A 19,602-nucleotide genomic window follows, 5' to 3' on the forward strand; every position below is an offset into this window, starting at 1 on the left:
TCCAGGTTCTGAGCTCTCGGCACAGAGCCCAACGCGGGGCTCGAACCCATAAACCGTGAGATCGTGACCTGAGCCGAAGTCGGACGCTTGACCGACTGAGCCACCCAGGTCCCCCCAGCCGGGACACTCGTGCCCCGCCGTGAAGCGGAGGTGACGGCGTCCACGTTCCAGGCTCTTTGCAAGAACACAACTGGGTTTTGCGTCTCAAGCACTTACGCGGTGCCGGGCGGAGGGCAGACGCGCAATTTCCGGCATCTGTTACTTGCACCGTGCAGTCACCTCTGTATCTTGGAAGCGGCCGTTCGCCGTGAGAACAAAGGCCGAACCAGCAGCCTGGAGCCCGGGGCTCGCAGTGCTTGGCCCCACACGGTGCTGATCCGGGGTTTCCATGCTGTCGTCACTCTGGTGAGTGTCCGCGGAGTACAAAATCACGACGCGGTCGAGAGCGTTGTATCAGCTGTAAACAACATGCAACCAGAAGGGAAGATTTACAGTCGCCGGGTGACCCCTGTCACTTCTTCCGGTGACGTTGACTTAAGATTGAGCTTCGGACAAGTGCAGCCCCTGCCCCCTCAAAAGACCGTCAACCCAACGTGAAATCTGCTGTTGTTTTAATGTGTTTATAAAGTAAACAAAACAGGGGCGCCTGGGTAGCTCAGTGGGTTGAGTCCGACTCCTGACTGTGGCTCGGGTCACCCTCTCCGTTCGTGGGATCAAGCCCTGTGTCGGGCTCTGTGCTGACGGCGTGGAGCCTGCTTGGGATTCTCTCTTTCCCTCTCCCTCTCTCTCTCTGCCCACCCCCCCCAAATAAATAAATAAGCTTAAACAAAAGTGAACAAAACAAAACAGCATGCTTTGTATCTAGGATGCCCAGTTGCTGGTCTGAATAAAAGCCAATCGTTTGCGAACACAGCCCCAGACCCCACAGGGAGAGGTGACAGTGAGCCTCACTGTCCCTGGTGCCTCAGTCAAGCACTGTGACAAGGGACCCGCGTCTCTGGGTGTTTGCTGAGGGCCTGAGGTGATGTCATTGACACTTAGCCCGGCTTTGAAGTTCTACGGTTTGATGCCGATAAGGGCCTGTTGGTGGACACGCCCTGAATTCCCGCTACGTGCAGGGGACCACGCAGGAGGGGCTGGGCACGTAGGAGGGATTCACGCCCAACGAAAGTATCGCTGAGCATAAGCTGAGTTTTGAGAGGCTCTCAGACAAGAAAACCCCGGGGAAGGGTCCCTGCGGCTCTCAGACGCACGCGAAATGCAAGGAAAGGGGTCTTCCCCAAACGTCCCTCCTCCTCTAGCACATCTGGAATAGCTCCTTTTCCACGGGACCGTCCTTCAAATATCTGAAGACAGCTGTTTAGAAAGGACAGCTTCTTAGGAAAGCAGATGGCCGCCCCACAGGAAATCTGGGCTTTTAAAATGGATAAGGGGAAGATTCTGGCTCCCATCCCCCCACGAGGGCTGGCTATCTCGCTGAAACCTTCTGGGGAAAGATGGCGGCCCGCTTCTGGGCCTCCGGGAAGTAGGCCAAGGTCAGGTACCTGCTTAGGGGCCCGGCTAAGTGTTTAATGACTGACTCTTTACGGAGAAAGGCCCAGATTCACAGCGTCTGCCAATTTCCGTGGTGTAAATGCTCCCACCGTGGCCAGTTTTAAGAAGCACATTTCAAGAAGCCAGCTGTTGTGAGTCTGGACACGCCAGCACCGGCCCAACGCTGAACCTCTCGTAGCATCTGGCCAGTGAGCGGACCTCGAGACGAACAGGGTCCACATTGGATCTTCCAGACTCTGCAGAGGTAACAGAGAGGGGCCGACTGGTGACAATGGGGGGCTCCTACCAGCTCCGAAATCATGCCCAGTGCCCAGCCCCCTGAGTGCCTGAGGCTCGCACGCCCCGTTTGGCTCCCTCCGTGCCAGCCGAAGACCGATCGATATTAGCAAACGTGGGCCGAGGGCTTTCTGTGTGCAGACCACGAGGGGGTTTGTTATCCCGCCAGATCCCCGTGACGGTCGGTCCTAGGAGTGTCCCTGCTCTACAGACGAGACACAGGAAAGTCAAGTATCTTGGCCAAGGTGTGCGATCACTCGTGTTCCCGTGCATGTCGCTCCCAAGTCAGGGAAGGGGGTCAGCGTGGGTGCGTGGGGTCAGTGCAGTGAGACGGCACGGCGGAGGGGTGGCGGCCGTGGGTGCCCGCAGCGGAATGGCCGGGGCGGGGACAGAGACCCAAGGTCGCCCCCCGACTTACCCTCTCCTCTCCCCCCTCCCTCCCTCCCCCCTCCACCCCCCACCCCCTGCACAAAATCCACAGCTGCCCTGCGTGGAGTGCCAGGGGCGGGCTGCAGTTGAGATGTCAGGAGGGGAAAGTCTGCAACCGGGGTTCTGCTGGTTCCCATTAAGACAAATCTCCTTGTTGACAAAAATAAAGGGGCCCACATCGACGCCAGCATTTGCCCTCGGCTGGTTGCTTTGCCCTCGGGCTTCACAGGGGGAAATTCCTAAGCGGGTAGGGGCTTTGGCGGGGTGCCCTGGTGCCCCCCGGGGGGAGCCGCTGGAGATGCCAGGCCCAGGGTCTCATTAGCGTCTCACACATTCCGTCTCATTTTCCTTGGCACAGAGTCTGGACTTCTCCGTAGCTGAGAGGTGGGACGTGAATGCCCAGTGGACGGTCGTGGCCACGGCTCGGGCTGCGGAGCCAGCGTTTTCTGGGCTCGGGCAGGTTGGCAAGATGGAGGTGCCACCTCTGAGTGTGGAGCTCACGGTGCCGGGCCCGTGGGGGGTGGGCCCCCGTACCCCTGGGCCGTGGCCGAGCCCTCAGCCTCTGGCTCCCCCTTTCTCCTAGTGTCTCTCCTCCACGCGTCTCTTATGAAGACGCTTGTCAGGGATGTAGGGCCACCCCTGCCTCTCCGAGCCCGCCCTCTTCTCCCCCCCAGGCTGGTGTCTATCCCCAGCCCATTTAGGGGAGCTCGGGCCCAGTGCCCTCTCCTGCACCCACCCCACTGGCCAAGTGAGGGGACAGGTGCCCCGGGAGTCACTGGGCCATGTCAGCTAAGGGGCCTGGGCACAAGCCACACCTGCCACCTGGTACGTCCCCCTCCCCAGACCCTCTCCAGGTGCCCCATGCTCTGGGCCTGTCCACCTGGCCTGGAGGCCTCAGGTGTATTAGTGTCCTCGCTGTCACAACAAATACGCCGGGTGCCTCGAGACACACAGATTCAACTTCTCCCCGTCTCGGAGGCCAAAACCCGGGATCGAGGTGTCCGAAGGGCGGCGCTCCTGGCCGAGGCTGCAGGGGAGGGGCCTTCCTTGTCTCTCCCGGCTTCTGGTGGCCCCAGATGTTCTCTGACTCGTGGCAGTTCCTGCAGTCTCTGCCTGAACCGTCCTATCGCCCTGCCTTCTGTTTGCCTGTCTTTAATCCCCTCTGTCTTCCTCTTCCAAGGACACTTGCCGTGGCATTTAGGGCCCAGCTGGCCAAACCAAGATGATCTCCTTATCTCCGGGCCCTTAGCTTAAGCACATCTGCACGGACCCTTTTCCCAAATAAGGTCACATTGTAGGTTCTGGGGATTAGGGCTTGGAATTGTCTCTGGGAACCGCTGTCAGCCTCCCACGGCCAGACCTACCCAGGATGCCCCTGTTAGCTCTGCACCCACTCCTCCTGTGAGCTCCTGCCCTGTCCCCAACCCCCCCCCCCCGCCCCCCGCCCTGAGTGTCAGGGCGGATCTGATCTGTATGTACCGTTTCTGCTGGAAGGCCCCACGGGCAGAGTGAGCAGCCTGGGGGTGTGGGGGGAAGGCTTGGGATAGGACCCCGGCTTCTCCACTTGAGAACCTGACAGCTCTGGGGCCCATCTCCCCATGCTCCGGGCTTGAGTTCTGACCTGCACGTTAGGGATGCTCTTTGTATCCTGAGGATTAAAGACGGTCAGCCCCGGTCAGTTCTTGCCACAGCGCCACCCCCACCCAAGGGTTCCGGGGGGCAAATGAGTTTGATTTCTGGGTTTGGGAGACTCATTTAAATTTCTCTATCCCCTCTTATTTCCTCTTATGGAAGAAAGTTTAATCTGGGAGCTATTTCCATTGAAAACATTGGTTTAATACTAAAAATGAAAACAAATAAAACTAGGCCCTCCTGGAAAAAACAACAGTCCCGGGCAGGGCTTGGCACACCCGGGCAATGTGCCGTCGCACGCACGGCTCCACTGAGCTCCCTCGTCCCTTTGCCAGCTTGAGTCCTGCCGATGGGGACGTCGCCTGCTCTCAGGACACGGGGAGTGCTGGGGTTTTCTGCACCTGAGCTGGATGGCCAGCAGGTGCCGCTGACCCCTTGTTGCAGACCGTGGCTAGCTGCCGTGTCTTCTCGGCCTCCCCGGTGGGGATGACGTGACCACTCCGGGGCCCTGGTGGGTTGATTGTGGCCCTTGGAAATGGGACCTTGTTTAAAAGGACGAGAGGCTGAGGTCCGAGTCAGCCCCGCACACCCAGAAGGCCCTCTTCCGCAGGCTTCGTGGACACTTCCACCTTTGCCTCCCAAAGTGGGGGTGGTGGGCTGGGGAAGCTCCAGTTAGGTCCCACGTGGGGTGCCATCACACGCACCCCAGAACCGCCATCTGAATCCGGGGGACGGCCCGCCGACCACCGGCAGCTCTCTCCACCCGCACACACGGTTCTTTACGAGAGGCAGCCGGAGAGAGCTGTCCAGCTGACATTTCCCCTGGGCTGCAAACTCAGCCTTGCTCTAGAAAACATTCCCTGGGAGGGCGGCGAGCCCAGCTCGTCACAGGCTGGAAGATGCGTCCCTGCGTCGCGCTGTCTGGATAATTGCAGACGCTGTCTCCACATTTAGAGCCTTACTGGCTGTCCGTCGTGGCCTGTTTTGCCTGGAATTCCTGTTACTTTGCAGAGTTCACTTGGCCCCTGAGAGGAACATCGAGGTGCAGCAAAACCAGGCCCTCGTGGGCTTGGGGGGAACCAAGCGCCGTCCCGGCTGACTCAGCCACCGGGGTGCCTTGTGCTCCGCCGGGCTCGCTGCCCTGTTCCTGCGCTCCCCGGGGCGGCCCCCTGGCCGCGGAGAACCTGCTCCCTGGCCTTCCGCTGGTGCCCTGCAGCCCCGACGGAAATCTCCAGCCTCCTGCAGGCTTGTCTGGTCTGAAGGATGACGGCCCGTGACTGCGGACTGGTTTGCTCCTGTAGGGTGGTGGTCCCGGCACCCTCGGGTCCTGGGTGTGAGCTCCGGGAGGAAATGGCTGCCAGAGATGGCTGGACTCGGGGTGAGCTGGGGGTGGCGGGTGTGGGAAGGGACCTTCTCTGGTCAGAGCGGTGGAAGGTTCCATGTGGGTGGAGGAGAGCCTCCTGGGGGACCCCACGGAACATGAGGTGGAATCAGGGTGGCCCTGGGGTTCCGCGGGAGAATGAGGACCAGAGCTCTAGATCCCGATTCCCCGGCTCTTTGCAGCACAGCCTCTGTGCACTGTCTGGTCCACTCAGCAAATCAGATGGTGGGCCGGGCCCGGGATGCCAAGGTCAAGCCCCACAGCCGCCCTGCCGGAGCTGGAGGGACGTCCCCGCACACGGCCACACGGCCTTCCAGGCCCGGCTCCCGCCCACAATGCTCAGGTGTACCTGCTCGCCCGCAGGCTGTTCACAAAGACTGAGACGTGTTCCTCTGCACCCCCTGGGCACCTCGGGCCAGGGCTCCTGAAGCAGGGCAGGGGCACTCGTCCACAGAAAGGGTGGGGAGGGAGAAACGAGGACCCGGGAAGGACTCGGGAGCCTTCATAGGAGGCGGCCGGGTCTCAGCCTGTGTGCTGCCCCCCTTCCCCCCAGCGTGGTCGGCGTCACAGACGCTCAGCTCCATATGCACCAGGGGAGTGAGATTCCGGAGGGCTGGCCCAGCAGTCAGGGTGAGATGCCATCAGAGGCCCCTCCTGCTGGACGTGGTCCCACCCCCACCCCCACGGGCGTTAGAATGCCCTTATTGTTCTGGAAAACACAGTGCCCTGGATTTCTCCAAAAGGCCCACAGACTGGGATTGCCAAGGTATTGTGTGCTGAATTGCGCCCCCTCGTTCCCCCGTGGAAGCCCTAACCCCGGCCCCCCCCCTCCCCGAAATTGACTGTGGTGACAGGTCCTTTCAAGAGGAGACTAAGGTTAAAAAGAAAGTCATTTTCGTCGTAGGGTAAACTCATCCAATATGACTGGTTGTCCTTGTAGGAAGATATTGGGGGCACATACACGCTAAGAGGGCGGACGGGGACCAGGGAGGGGGAGAAGGCCCCAGAAGCACCAGGACAGCTGGATGTGGGGCCCCAGCAGACTGCTGCCCTGGGGAACCCAGCTTTGGCCTGTTGTTGGGCCCACCCAGCCCTGTCTCTGCCCTCTTCCGCCGAGTCCAAGTTGAACGAGGAGCATGATGGAAACAGGATGACGAAGGACATGCCGTGCCCTTGGCCTTTAAAGCAGTGAGTTTTGGGGCTCCCGGGGGGGCCGGGCTCCTGGGGGGCTCCGTTGGTTAAGCGTCCGGCTTCGGCTCAGGTCATGATCTCGCGGTTCGTGGGTTCGAGCCCCACATTGGGCTCTGTGCTGATGGCTCAGCTTTGGATTCTGTGTCTCCCTCTCTCTCTGCCTCTCCCCTGCTCATGCTCTGTCTCTCTGTGTCTCAAAGATACGTAAGCATTAAAAAAATTACAAGTAATGGTTTCTGCTAGTAATTGTTGGGAAGTTACCCTGGGATTAATAGCACTTGGCCCCCCGGGTAGAAGGGGAGCCCTGCGGCGTGCTGAGCCTCACAGCTGCACGGGGCAGGGGTGGGGGTCCCCAGAGCCGGCAGGGCCGCCCCTCTGCAGACAGCCTCCCCCAGGGTCACACCCAGTGAGGCACCTGGTGAGGCAGGAGGGTCTCTGCTCAGGTCTGGCTCATCCACACCCTGCCGTTGGACCTCTTCCCTCAGAGGGAGGGTCCTTGCTCTGCTGACTGGGGGTTTGGGAGGAAGACAGGCCAGCTGTGGGGGGTGTGTGGGAGGGGGTCGGGCTGGGGGGACGGGGAGCAGAGAGGGAGGGGCACTGGCATCTCCGAGGCCTTCCTGGCTCACCTTCTTTTTTCATTTTCATTTTTATTTTTTTAAAAAATGTTTTTAATGTTTATTTATTTGGGGGGCACACACACACACACACACACACACACACACACGAGTACAAGTGGGGGAGGGGCAGAGAGAGAGGGAGACACAGAATCAGAAGCAGGCTCCAGGCTCTGAGCTGTCAGCACAGAGCCCGACGCGGGGCTCGAACTCACAGACCGCGAGATCGTGACCTGAGCCGAAGTCCGTCGTTTAACCGATGGAGCTCCCCCCGCCCCCGCCCACCGGCGCCCCATCACCTTCTCATCTATGTTCTACTGGGTTCGTGGATGAGGGGTCCCTCTTCCCTGCTTCTCAGATAACAAAACTGAGGAGCAGAGGGGAGAATTCACCTGTGGCTGCCGCTGGGGCCCTAGCTGAGTTGGCCGCTCCCATCCCAGGACACCACCTGCAGGTGTGGGATGCGGGGTAGGAGCGTCATCCCTGGGTGGCCGGAGGGAACCCAGCCCCAGGCTGTGGACAGGTGTGGGGGCCACTCATCTGTTGGGCGGCAGCCCCCCAGATGCCTTGGGCCCACCTGGGTGCCCCAGCGGACCGTGAACTCTCGGAGGGCAAGCAGACACCCGGGTCCCTCCCACCTGTCCGTGGGGCCCTGAGCTTCCACCCGCAGCGGGGAAAGGAGGGTGGGAACCCGGCTGCCTTGGAAGGCTTCTCGGGAACGGGCCGGCCCTTTCCCAGCCAGGCAATGACTCTGGGAGGCTGAGTGGCCCCTTAAGATGGGAGGCTGGCGGCCGCAACAGCCCAGGGGAGGGCGATGATACCTGGTGCTCGCGTGGACGCTCTGTGGAGAACCACAACTCCGCTGCGTAGATAGTCAGTAGAAGAACTTACGGCAGCAGGGGGCGCGTCGGGTGGTCGGATCGCAGGTGCAGAGCTCGGGGCACATCTGGCCTGTCCCGTTCTTCACCGGGCACCGCGGGAAGTATACTGCGACCATGGCCGGGGTGCACAGAGCCCCGGATCTTGGTGAGTCCCTCCCATGGCCAAGTGCCACGACTGGAGGTACAGGCACCGGGATGGGCCAAACTGGAACCTGGCACGAATGACAGAAGATGTGGGCTGACAGGCGGCCACTCCCCACACAGGTGATGACCGAGTCTCTGTGCAGCTGTCAGGCCCACGCCAAAGGGACCCGGGTGTGTTGCTCACTGCAGACTCTCTAGGGCCCAGAGCAAATTAAACAGTTCTCAAAGGCCGTCTGTTTTAATCCGTTACGGGAGGGTCCGGGGGATGCTGGGCTTGGGGTCAACCACCACCAGTCACTGTTGCGTGAACCCGGGCGAGGTGATCAGCATGTTTCACACCCAAAAGGGACATCTGGGTGCAAACTCTGGCTGCGGCACACATGAGCTGGTACCTTGGGTAAGTCCCCGTACCCTGTTGGGTCCCCTGTGGGGTGGCTGACCTTTTCACTGTGCTCACTGGAATTCAAATCGTGACTCAGACAGTCAAGTTGTTCTAAGTCCTGGCCTGGCAGGTCAGGCCGCTCAGTTTAGGGACTTTTCTCTGCATTTCCTGGCGGCATGGAAACTGGCCTCCCCACCCAGCTCCGGGCTTGGATGGAATGGAGACGCACCTTCATCAGCTTGGCCAAGACATCACACCCCTTGCTCTCCAGGGATAGGATAACATCTGTCCTGTCTGCTCAGGGCCACGAGGGGCAAGCTTTCTGCGCATCACTGAGAGGGACTCCGGGTGGCTGCCTGATGGAGGCGCACGTGACTGAGAGGTGCCATATGTCCTTGGGGAAAAGCTAGAACCCCGAAAGTTTGTACTATTTCCTGGTAGCCAGGCCACTGACCTGTGTCAGCACCCCAAGTCATGGAGAGAGGCTGGCCTTCCCACTGGTGGGGGGCACTCTCGGGGCCTGACAGGGCTGGGGCTGGGGGCTGAGAAGCGTCAGGTAGAATCTCATTAAGGTGCATACAAGTAAAGGACCAGCTCTAGCTTGCACACACACACACACACACACACACACACACACGCCCCTCATGCATAAACACGAGCATGCACACCACTCACACAATTCCCATCATACATACGACTTACACAGAAAAAAACAACAGCAAAGAAATATAAAAACCGGAAAGAACAATTTGCTTTACTTAATGCCCCCCAAACATCTCCCCGTCTCGTCTGTCTGTGCGGCCCTCCCCGCGCATTAGTGGCACCAGGAAGGGCACATGCGGCAGATACCGAGCCGAGCTGCTCAGCGGTCAGCCGCCACCTGCCACCCACGCAAGAAGCCGCACGTGGCCATCCGTCCCAGCAAAGCTAAGTACGCCCCACCCCCACCCCAAGTCCCCGTTTCTGGAATGGTGGGCAGGACAGGGCGTTTGGGGAATCTCGCACCAGTCTGGAGATGTAACAGGGAGCAGCTCCGGCCCTGGCCCAGCACCCCTGGGGGAACTGTGTGCTCTAGGGGGTCCGGATTGGACGACTCAGGAATGGCAAGCCCCTGAAAACGCCTTCGCCCCTTCTCTTTGTAAGAAGGGCCCTGCAGTTGTCCCTGACGGGAGGCTTTCTGGGCTGAGGAGCCTCGTAGAAGGGGCAGCCTGCCGTCCAGTCCAGCGGGCCCTCCCCAAGGCTTAAAGAAGTGAAGGCGGGTGCCCGGCGGGAGTCCCCAGGGCAGTGGGTCCCGACCCCTCACCCCTTTGCCCGCTGTCACCTCCCCGAGGGGCACCTTCCCTCTGATTTCCTTTTGTTGCAGAGGGGTCACGGGGGAGGGGGGAGGGCGCGGGAGGGAGCGAGGAGGGGCGTGGTGGTGGTGGTGGTGGTGGTGGTGGGTTGCCGGCCGACCTCGCCTGATTAAGATCCCAGATGTGCAACCTCCAGGCTCCTTCTGGGACCCTTGGGAGGTCAGACCCTAACTTGGGCTCCCACGCCCAATCCTCAGTGAGGGGGAAGGTGGAGGGCGGGTCCTCCGGGCGGGTTGACAAGTCGGCCTCAGTCTTGGGCGCCCCGATCTGGCTGAATGGGAAGTTCAGTCTCCACCCAGAAGAGGAGCTCGGAGCTCGTCCACGTAAAAGAAAAAGTTGGGCTGAGCAGCAACTTTTTTTTTTTTTTTTTTTTTCGCAGCCCAGAGTGAGCAAAGCCGGGGCCCCTCCACGCTGGCTCCCCGGGTGGGCCAGGTGCGGGCACCTGGGCGGGGAGAGCGGGGGGCCCGGGGGAGCGGCGCGGGGCGCGTCCGCGCGCGCTCGCCGAGAGCCGGCCGCCGCCCCCGCCCCGCGCCCGCGCCCGCCCCGGGCCCGCCCCTTCCTCGCCGCGACTCGCCCGCCGGCCCCGCCCCCTCGCCCGCGGCGCCCAGTGGGAGGCGGGGGCCGGCCCGGCAGAGCGCGGCGCCGGGCTCTGATTTGCTGCGGGCGCGGGGGATCGACAGCCGCGGCGGGTGCCTTCCAGGGGGGAGGGAGGGAGGACTAGGGGGGAAAAGAGCACGGCGCCCAAGGCGAGGTCGGCACTCCCCGTCCCCGCGGCTGGCGCAGGACCTCGCTCGAGCGGAGCGCGCACGGGGAGCGGGTCGCGGGGCGGCGGCGGCGAGGAGGCGGCGAGAAGGAGTCGGAGGGGGCGAGGAGGCGAGGGCGGCGAGCCGATAGGGGTCCCGGCCGCCCCGCGGGCCAAGGTCGACCCCCCGCGCGTGGGCGAGCGCGCCAGCCGGCCCCGGTGCGAGGGCCACCGCCACAAAGACAACGCCGGCGGCTGCTCCCCATGACTTCCTAGAGCGCGCGGTCCCCGCCGAGTCCGCTCCCTCCCGGGCCGCGCCCCGCGCCCCCGTGCGTCCCCGCGCGCCCCGACCCGCGCCCCGCCGGCATGGACGTCCACACCCGCTGGAAAGCGCGCAGCCCGCCGCGCCCGGGCGCCCCGCTGCTGTCCCCACCGCTGCTGCTGCTGCTGCTGCTGCTGCTGTGGGCGCCGCCTCTGAGCCGCGCAGGTAAGGCGCTGGGGCGCGGGGGCGGCTGTCATCCCCGGCCTCCCGGGCGCTCTCCCCCCTCTCCCCCCCCCCCCCCTCCGCCACCCGCGAGCTCGGGGAACGCGCGGGCCGCCTCTCCGAATGCCAGCCTTGGGGCCCGGGGAGGGAGACGCGCCAGCGCGGTACCCCTGCGCGCCAGAGGGCCGGCCGGGTGGGGCCGCGGCGCGCGCGGAGGAAGGGCCTGGCGCTGGATCGGCGAGAGGGTCTGTCCGCGAGGCCGGCAAACTTTGTCCCGAAACTTAGTATCTCCGTCCCACATCACTCGCGCCGGCAGAACTTCCTCTCCCGAAAACTGGGAAGGGTCGCCCCCTAGAGTCGCAGCCCGTCAATTCCGGCCGGGCTCCTGGGGCGGGGTGGGGGGAGACACTGGCCCCCGGCCTGGGAATCCCAGAAGCCCCAGCCCCTCCAGCCCTGCTCCGAATCCCCCCCCCCCACCTCCTGTCCCCCGGGGAGGCAGTTGTTCTTGGGTTTGCCTCCCAGAGATGGGGTTTGCGGGGCAGAGCTGGGAGGTGGTGGTGGCGTCTGGGCAGAGAGGCTCAGATGGTCCACAGATGGGGCCCTTGCCTGCCAGAGGTCTGACTTGGAAGGAGCCCCCTCCCCTGGGCGCCTGCCTGGACTCTTGTAGCTCTGACTCCCTCCCACTCAGCTCCCTGATGGGACCGTGGCTTCTAAGCATCATCTTGGTGGTTACCTGTGGGATGGGTCTTTGCACAGCCTCAGACATCGGAGGTCTCAGAATGTCCCAAGTCCCCACTAACAAGCCTGGAGACGAGGCTCAGAGTTGCTGGTGCGAGGTCAGGGGAATTGGGGGGCACAGCTGGCCAGCCGCTCCACCGCCCGCCCCCCTTGTCCCCGCCACTTTGTAATTTGAAGCCATGTGGGAAGAATCACTTTCCATGCTACACTTCCCGGTGGAGATACCCTTTCCCTTTTTCCTGGCGCGATGGGTGTGTGGTGGGCCAAAGAGAATGAGCAAGAGTCGGGGTGTCCAGCCAGCACTGGCCTGTGGGAGCCGAGGGGTGCCTAGCCCAGCTCTGGGGACTTGCTGTCTCATCCCTGGGCTGCCACCAACGTGCCAAGGTCCTGGGCTAAATGACTCCCCCCCCCCCCCCCCCGGGGATCAGTTGAAGGCAGGGTGGGGGGGACAACTGTGGCCTCCGGGAAAGTGAGCTGGAGTCGGTGGGGGCCCCATGGTGGCCGAGGGCCTTAGCCCCGTCCTGCTCCTCAGATGGGCTTTCCCCAGGAACACAGGACGGAACCCTTCAGGGGAGTCGTCACCCCCAAAAGCCGGGGCCGGGTGCAGGCTGGGGCTCATGCCTTTGGCGGTTTTGCAGTGGGCCCCCAGCTCCATTCCCGGGCTCTGTCTGCGCCTGCAGTCCCTGCCCCCTCTCCGACCCCCTCTTTCCCGAGGGCGGCCCCTTGGAAGCAGAAACGTGGCAGAGGGGATGGGGCAGCAGCCTGGCCCCTGGCCCGGGAGTTGCTCATTTGGCTTTTGGTCAGAAAGACCGTTAGAAGCATGTGAAGAAGCCGCTTTCCTGAGCGGGTTTCCCAGACCCGTCCCACCTCCCAGGGCGGGACCCGTCTCGAAGTCATGGGCAGTGCGTGGCCAAGGAGGGCGGCTGTCCACCGCAGATGCGGGCAGGCTGGAGCGGTCCTCCCAGGCGCCTGTCCTTTTCTCCGTTGTGGGATGAGCCAGATGTTTTCCGAGTTTTCTCTGAACATGGCTCTTTTTCCTACCTTCTCCTTGGCCAAGTGTGTGAAGGAACGAAAAGTTAGGATTGCATTTGGGGCCCTTTAACATTGTAACGGGTGGAGGGGAGTATGTGAAATGAAACGTGACCCCAATATTTGGAAATTGAGGTCATCTCCTCGGCCCGTCATTGGTTGAGTCCAGTCACGTGCCTGCTTCTTGCAATAATTTTGTGGGAAGAGTCGTCCAAGCTTTGTGGGACTTGACAGATACGAAACGGTTAAATTTCCTCTGACTCAATCAAGTTGGCTGGAAAGACATCCTTTTCCATCCTTCCCCCTTTCCCTCCTCCCCAGAAGCGAGCAGTCAGTGGGAGGAGTTCAGAGGCCAGGCTGGCTCCCTGGAGCCCTGTCCCTCATCTGGTCCAGATCTCAGTGGCTGGAGGGGCCGGAGCTGTGGTCACTGCCCAGTGGCTTTGACCACCCAGCGGGGGCCCCAGGCAGGAGTTTCTTCGGGTGCGGGGCACGAGGTCCCTTCTCCTGTGATGTTGCTCCAGGGCTGTTCCTGGGGTGCCGGCCAGAGCCTGCCCCGTTACCCCACCCTTCAGATATTTCTGGACAAGCACCGTGGCCACGCCCTAGCCCAGCACAGCTGATGCCCGCCTGCCCCGCCCCTGCCTTCTGGCCGTCTGGCCCTGCCTCCTCCCTGGATCACAGACACTGTTGGCTGGAGCTGAGGGGGTGGGGAGCAGACTGTCCCCCCCCTCCCTCCCCCCACTTAATAACAGAACAGTTAGAGGGCAGACTAGCGATGATCACCTACACCCTGGGGCGCCCTGGGTTTGCATTTAAGGAGCAAAGCAGGGTCCCCCCCCCCCCCCCCCGGCCCCGCTCCAGACCACTGCACGTGTTAACTGCACATCACAACGGATGTGCAGGCATCTGCCTGGCCCTGGGCCCGCATCATGTCACCGGACCCTCCCACAGGCCTGCAAGATGCGGGAGCCCAGGTTCTGGGTCTGTGTGACCTCTGCATCTGGGCACTGAGCGAGGGTCTCCTTTCTGCTTAGCATGGCCGCGCCTTAGCGCCTTTGACTTAAGGGGGGCGGGGGGGATACCTTTTCACTTCACATCCATTTATCAGCTCTCCCTGGGGGACGCCTGGTGCCCAGAGCAGCAGATGCGGGGGGAGGGGGCGGTCCTGCCACATGTGCGCCCCCCCCCCCAACCCTGGGGCGAAGGATGAGTTGCCTTTGGCCAACAGTGTTTAGGTCCCAACTTCCTCCGTCCCTTATCCCTCCCTCCCTCCCTCCCTCCTTTTTCACTGGAATGCCTTCAAGAGGAACCAGATTGCAAGCAGTCTACACTGTCCTGTTCCTTCTCTTTAGTTGGCCTTTCGCTCATCTGCATGACCTACCTGGACCCGGAAGGCCTTTGCACCCTGGCCTGGAGGGTTATGGGAGGACGGAGGTGAGCGGGGGCGGGCTTCTCGGTGCAGGAGCCCCCAAGTCCTCTGGGCAGCACGTGTGTTTGTTTCAGTGTTCATTTTGGTGCCAAGTGTCACTTTAAATCATCTGGGAGGGTTGGTCCCATTGGGGAGACCTGGGGAAGCTTCCTGGAGGAGGTGACACTAAACTTGGCCTTTTCCTTCTTCTTCTTCCCCTCCCTTAGCAGGTGCCTTCATCCACCTCTGGCTTCACTCCTGTCCGCCCCTCCTTCTTGGCAGGACATCCCAAACTCTGCTCTGGTGTTCCGTGTTCTCTGGGGCTGCTTCCCTTGGCTGGAAAGCCCCTCATTAGCTTGGTTGGCAGGGCGCCCCCAGCACCGCTTGTCCAGGGAGGCGGTGCCAGCAGAAGTGGCTGCAGTGACAAAAGAGGGGGTCTCTTGGGGGACGAGTGGAGACCTGGGGGGCTGCCCTAACCCTCTCTGCCCGTGCGCGGGGGCCCGTGTGCCAACTGACAGTCTCGGCTCGGGTGGGGCGCCTCTGGCCACGACTTTGGGTTCCTGTGCGGGGGATGGGCAGTTAGATGTGAGGGGAGATGAGCCCCAGGAGCAGTGTGGGCAGCTGGGAGGTCAGTGCCAACTGAGCATTTGCCTCAGCTTTCCCCTCTGGAAAGTGGGGAGAATTTGCTCCCCACTTTGACGGTTGCTTGTGTGGAATGTGCCTGATGCACAGTGAGCCCCCGAGTTACGTAGGACGTTATTCCGCGAGCTCTTCTGGGTGGTATTTCTGCAGAAGGGACAGAGCACAGTTGCCACGATGGGCTTTAAATGTGACTGCTCCCGAAGAAACGCAGCGGAAGGAGGCTCGGTCATCCCGCTGAGTCAGGGTGGGACCCCGTCTGCGTGGTGGGGACGCTTTCCCACCCGCGTCGCCTCCTGGGCTCATGTGGCCAGGCCACGTGTGGCCACATGTGCGGAAATGTGCTACGAGCCCCTTTGAGGGCGGTACACCCGTGTGCGTGTGGGAGCAGGTGCGTGTGTGTGATGTGCCCACGCGCGGGGACCCACGTGTCCGGGCGAGTGTCGGTGCGCCTGCGCGTGCCTGTGTCTGCGCGGTTTCCCGAGGCTGTCCTGTGTGCCGGGCCTGGTGTGTGTGGGGAGCCGGGGGCCAGGTGACATTTCTCTCCTTGCCGTGAGCCACGCCCGCCCGATGGGTGGTGCTGAGATGAACCGTGGCCGTGGAGCCTGCGGGGGGGGGGGGGGGGGGGGGGGGGGAGGGGAACGCCGGGGCTGTGGGTCCTGCGGTGGGGCCAGCGGGGTCCTGCTGGGCCTGATCATTTGAGGACATGTTTTTCCTCACGGGGGGGGGGGGGCGGCGTGACACCAGGGTTTCTCTTTTCCTCCTTATTTTTGTTCCCCCGATGAGCCACTCCTCCGGTGTCCGCACTTTCTGGCCTGGCTCGGCGGGAGGGGAGCCTGAGGTCCTGAAGGCGGAGCCTGCTTTGGCCCTTCTCGCGGGCAGACGTGCCCTTGCTGCGGGCACAGCGTGAGGACTGGGGTGTGGGTGATGCGCGGGGCGGGCGGCTGGAGCCGGCCAGTCTGGGTTTGCTTCCCCGCGGCCCCCCTCCTACCAACCGTGCATTTAGCCTCCCCGTGCCTCAGTTTCCCTTTTTTTTTTTTTAGAAGGGGGTGATGATCACGTGTCCTGCAGGAGTTTTGGTGAGGGCTCGATGCATAACACGTGCAGAGCGCAGAGTGAGCTCAGTATCCACTTTGTGTTTCCCGGGCCCTGAGGCGACACGAAGCCGTGTTATGGGGTCTGGTGCCGGGCGCCTGGCCCTGCTCACCGGCTGGCTGTGTGAGTGGCTCCCTGTCTCTCCTGTGGGCAGTGGAGCCCGTGTCCCCCTCCCCGGAGAAACAGGAGAACAGGTGACACGGGAAATGTCCCCCCGTGAGTGAACGAGACCAGCTCACGAGCCTGTGTGACTGACCGCGATGGCTGGCGCACCGGGAGGGTTTTTTCTGCGGTGGGTGCAGGTGGCGGCTTTGCAGACCCAGACGCTGTTTTTGCGCCAGCCCCGCGGAGGTGGCTGGAGAGCCATTTATGGAACGAATGAACGCCCGGTCGGACGTGAGTGGATGTGCGTGGACGTGTGGTCGTGGGGGTCACACGGTCTGACGCATCACCCCATCAGCTTTGACTCACCCAGTAGTTTTTCTGGCCGATTCCCATCCTAAGTAATAACCCCACATTAGAAGCGAATGTCGCCATTCTTCGGTGACTCAGACCCAAGAGATGGACCCAGTCTGACCCAGTTTCTCCCAAATCTCCTTCTGCGGAGCTCCAGGGGGCGCTGCGACGTCTGCGTGCAGGACTCGGAGGGTCCCTTTGTTTTCTGATGCCAGGACCTGTGTTTCATGCCTGGGACTGTCACCCTTCTGGCCTGGTCTTCCCTGCCAGCACTTTGGCAATGGGGATCCTCATGTCTTATGTCGTTTTACCGAACGCCACAAATGTGTGCCTGCACCAGGAGTGACTTCCATGTTCAACCTCCCAGCCTGCGTTGTAAAAAGAGCGATCTCTCAATGACAGAAAGAGGGCGTTTCAACCCAACTGGAAGGTGGGAAGTAATCGTCTTGCATCCTGCCGAGGGTGACTGAGAGGCGCAGCGGGCGGCTCCGGGGGGGGCGCTGCCCGGGAGAGGGGTCCCAGGGAACCGCCGGAGAGGCTGGCCCTTGCCGGGAGTGGCCGCGCTTAGGCCGGAAGTGTTTGCGGACCTCTAACGCGACCTAGGTCTGGGCCGGGCACGCGCGGCAGGTGCAGGCGAGCGTCCCTGCGGCACAGGAACTTTCGGCGCGGTGCGCAAATCGGACTCCAGAACAGGTGATTGTGTCCAGGAAGTGCGAAGTGGGAGGTAGTGAAACATTGGCCAGCAGGGAGCGAGTGCTATCGACCAATCAGAGAGAGGAACTAGCCGGCCCCATTGGGGCGCTGGCCAATCAGAGGGAGGTACCTACCAGCTCTACCGGGCGCTGGCCAATCAGAGGCCAGCCTGCTTTGTCAGGCCCCGGTGGTTGTTGGGGTCGGGCCCTGGGTGAGTTTGCCCTCCTGCTGGTGTAGGACCCTCACGGGTGCTGGTGAGATGCCATTCTCAGATCCAGGCGAGGGGGTCTCGGCAGCTTCTGGCTTTTGTTTCTGGCCTTGTGCTTGAAAGCGAGGTCTGCGCCCCCCGCCCACGGTCCCAGGTGGGTAGCCTGGGAGCCTCTGCCTCGGGTCTCCTCCTTACTGATCCTGGGCTGGTCTGTTCCCAGGGCACTGCGCCTGGCTGAAGGCCAAGACCTTCCTGGGGAGGACAGGGGGTGGCTGTGCATCCAGTGGGCCCTTGGTGCCCTTGGCCAGCTTGGGTCGGTTCCCGGAACCCGGGTGCGGGGACAGCCGGGAGCCCAGAGCCCTGAGCCCTGCGCAGGGGCGGGCAGTGCAGGGAGCTGAGGGACAAGGAAGGGCCACCTGGACCTCAGTGTGTGGTTCAGGGAAGCCAGAGCAATGTTTGTGCCTCTGGGGAAGGTGTTTTCTCACGTTCTCAGGGTGTGCCCAGGCTGCAGTGACCGAGATCTCTTTCCTGTTCGGTTTCTTCTTTGCTTTTCCCAGTTCTGTGTTTCCTGGACACAGCGTGAGATGCTTAGGGGAGCCCCGGCTTCCTCCGGGGGCTGCTTCTGCAAGCCAGCTCCCTTGTGGACGCCGCGTCCTCCTGAGGACAGTGTGGCCCAGCCTCAGCCGGTTTCATGCAGGGGAGGAAGGGACGGCGTCCCCCGTGCCTCCTGGGCCAGAGAGCGCTCGCGCACCAGAGGGCCGGGGTGGCTGGCGCATTCTAGGATGGAGGTGCGGGAACAGGATTTCCAAACGGGGTTATTTTCCAGGGACTTATTTTGTTGTTCAGATTTATAGTTTAAATAAGGCCCGTTGCACTCAGTTCTGCTGGGAGAGTGGCTAGGTTTCACTGACCGCAGGGAGTGTGTGGGTCCTCCTTGGGCACCCAGTGTGGCGGGGCCGGCTTGGGGGGTGGGCACTGCTGATGAGGCGGGCAGGGAGCTCCAGGGGAGGCCCTGGGGTCAGCCCGAGCTGGAGAGGGCGGGACAGGCCAGCGCTCTCTCAGGGTCGGCCTCCCTCACCTGAACATGTAGGCCGTAGGCTTCCGCATAAATGGTGGGGGACGCCTACAAGGGGAGCAGGGCCGGGACGGATGAGGAGGGGGCAGAGGCTCCCCCCTCCCTGTGTCTGCCCCGCATTCTTCCGGATGGCCCCACCTTCCAGAAGCAGCGATTGGGGGAAACGTCAAAGGTAACACAACTCCCCATAATCCACACGGGGTCGAGTGGTGTCAGCGGCGGCTAACCTCGTGCCATCCAGCCCCCTCCCCAACCCCGGTGACCGTGGCGCTGGCCCCTGACGTCACGTCACGCTCAGCTGGAGACTCTGCCCAGCACGTTCAGCATGAGTACTTCCCTCTCTGTGACATGTCCGTGCGGGAGGGAGGATGCACGGATGAGTTCAGAATTCAGGGGCCTGGAGAGGCGGGTCGTGCGGCCGATGGCCATGCTCTCGGTTCCCTCGGGAGCTGGGAGGGCAGGGTGCTCGCGTCTTACCTATCCCGAGTGCCTGGGCTCAGCACGGGTGCCGAGGCACCTCTGAGCACCTCTTTGTGCCTCAGTTTCCCCATCTGTGAAATGGGCATAGAAGCAGCACCTGTCTCAGAAGACTGTTGGAAGGGCGGGGAGATGTCACACAGGAATTGCACCGTCACATTGCCGGCTCTCACAATTATTATTGCTCGGTGGTAAGTGCAGGTCGTCCGTGTATGTGGGTAGATGCAGGGGAGCTCATTCGGGCCGCGGAGCTGGGCCACAGGGGCTCATGAAGGTGCCGCGGGAGAGAACTCAGACCTCACCCTTCTTGGTGCTCCTTAGGCCCAAGGAAGACGTGGGCTGGGCTCCTGGGCTCTGGACTGTCCACCTGTTCCAGGCCCTGGGTGGGACACTCCCGAGACAGGAGGACACCGGCAGTGCTGTTCCTGCGTGGCTCCGCGTCCCCGGGGTGCGCCGGCTGCCGCCCAGAGCTGGCTGGGGCCAAACAGCAGAGCAGGGTGCGCAGGCAGGCGAGGCTTGGTCTGCAGGCTGTGGGTGGGGTCCCCTCCCGGCCGCCCCAGCGCCTGTGCGGCTGTCACTCAGCTGTAGCACGGCTTCCCCCAACCCTCAGGAATGTCCTCGCCCCAAGGGCTGGTCCCAAGGCTGCAGCTTTGCTGGCGTTTTGCAGAGGGTTGGAGTTCTCTGGGTCTGGGGCCCTGGCTTGCCTGGTGCTTTCTGGGACT

General features: G+C 62.4%; 1 protein-coding gene across 2 annotated transcripts in view; it reads left to right on the forward strand.

The window, feature by feature from the left end:
• The first annotated feature begins 10,561 nt into the window (after positions 1–10,561).
• The window catches only part of COL5A1 (collagen type V alpha 1 chain), a 149,402-nt gene continuing 140,361 nt past the window's right edge, over positions 10,562–19,602 (forward strand). For both annotated transcript variants that reach the window (XM_043565112.1, XM_043565113.1), the window contains exon 1: positions 10,562–11,065. In XM_043565112.1, coding sequence (XP_043421047.1) covers positions 10,945–11,065 — 121 coding nt within the window. In that variant the 5' untranslated portion in view covers positions 10,562–10,944. The remainder of the gene's footprint in view (positions 11,066–19,602) is intronic.

The sequence above is a fragment of the Prionailurus bengalensis genome, chromosome D4 (genome assembly GCF_016509475.1).
Source record: "Prionailurus bengalensis isolate Pbe53 chromosome D4, Fcat_Pben_1.1_paternal_pri, whole genome shotgun sequence".
Classification (NCBI taxonomy): Eukaryota; Metazoa; Chordata; class Mammalia; order Carnivora; family Felidae; genus Prionailurus; species Prionailurus bengalensis.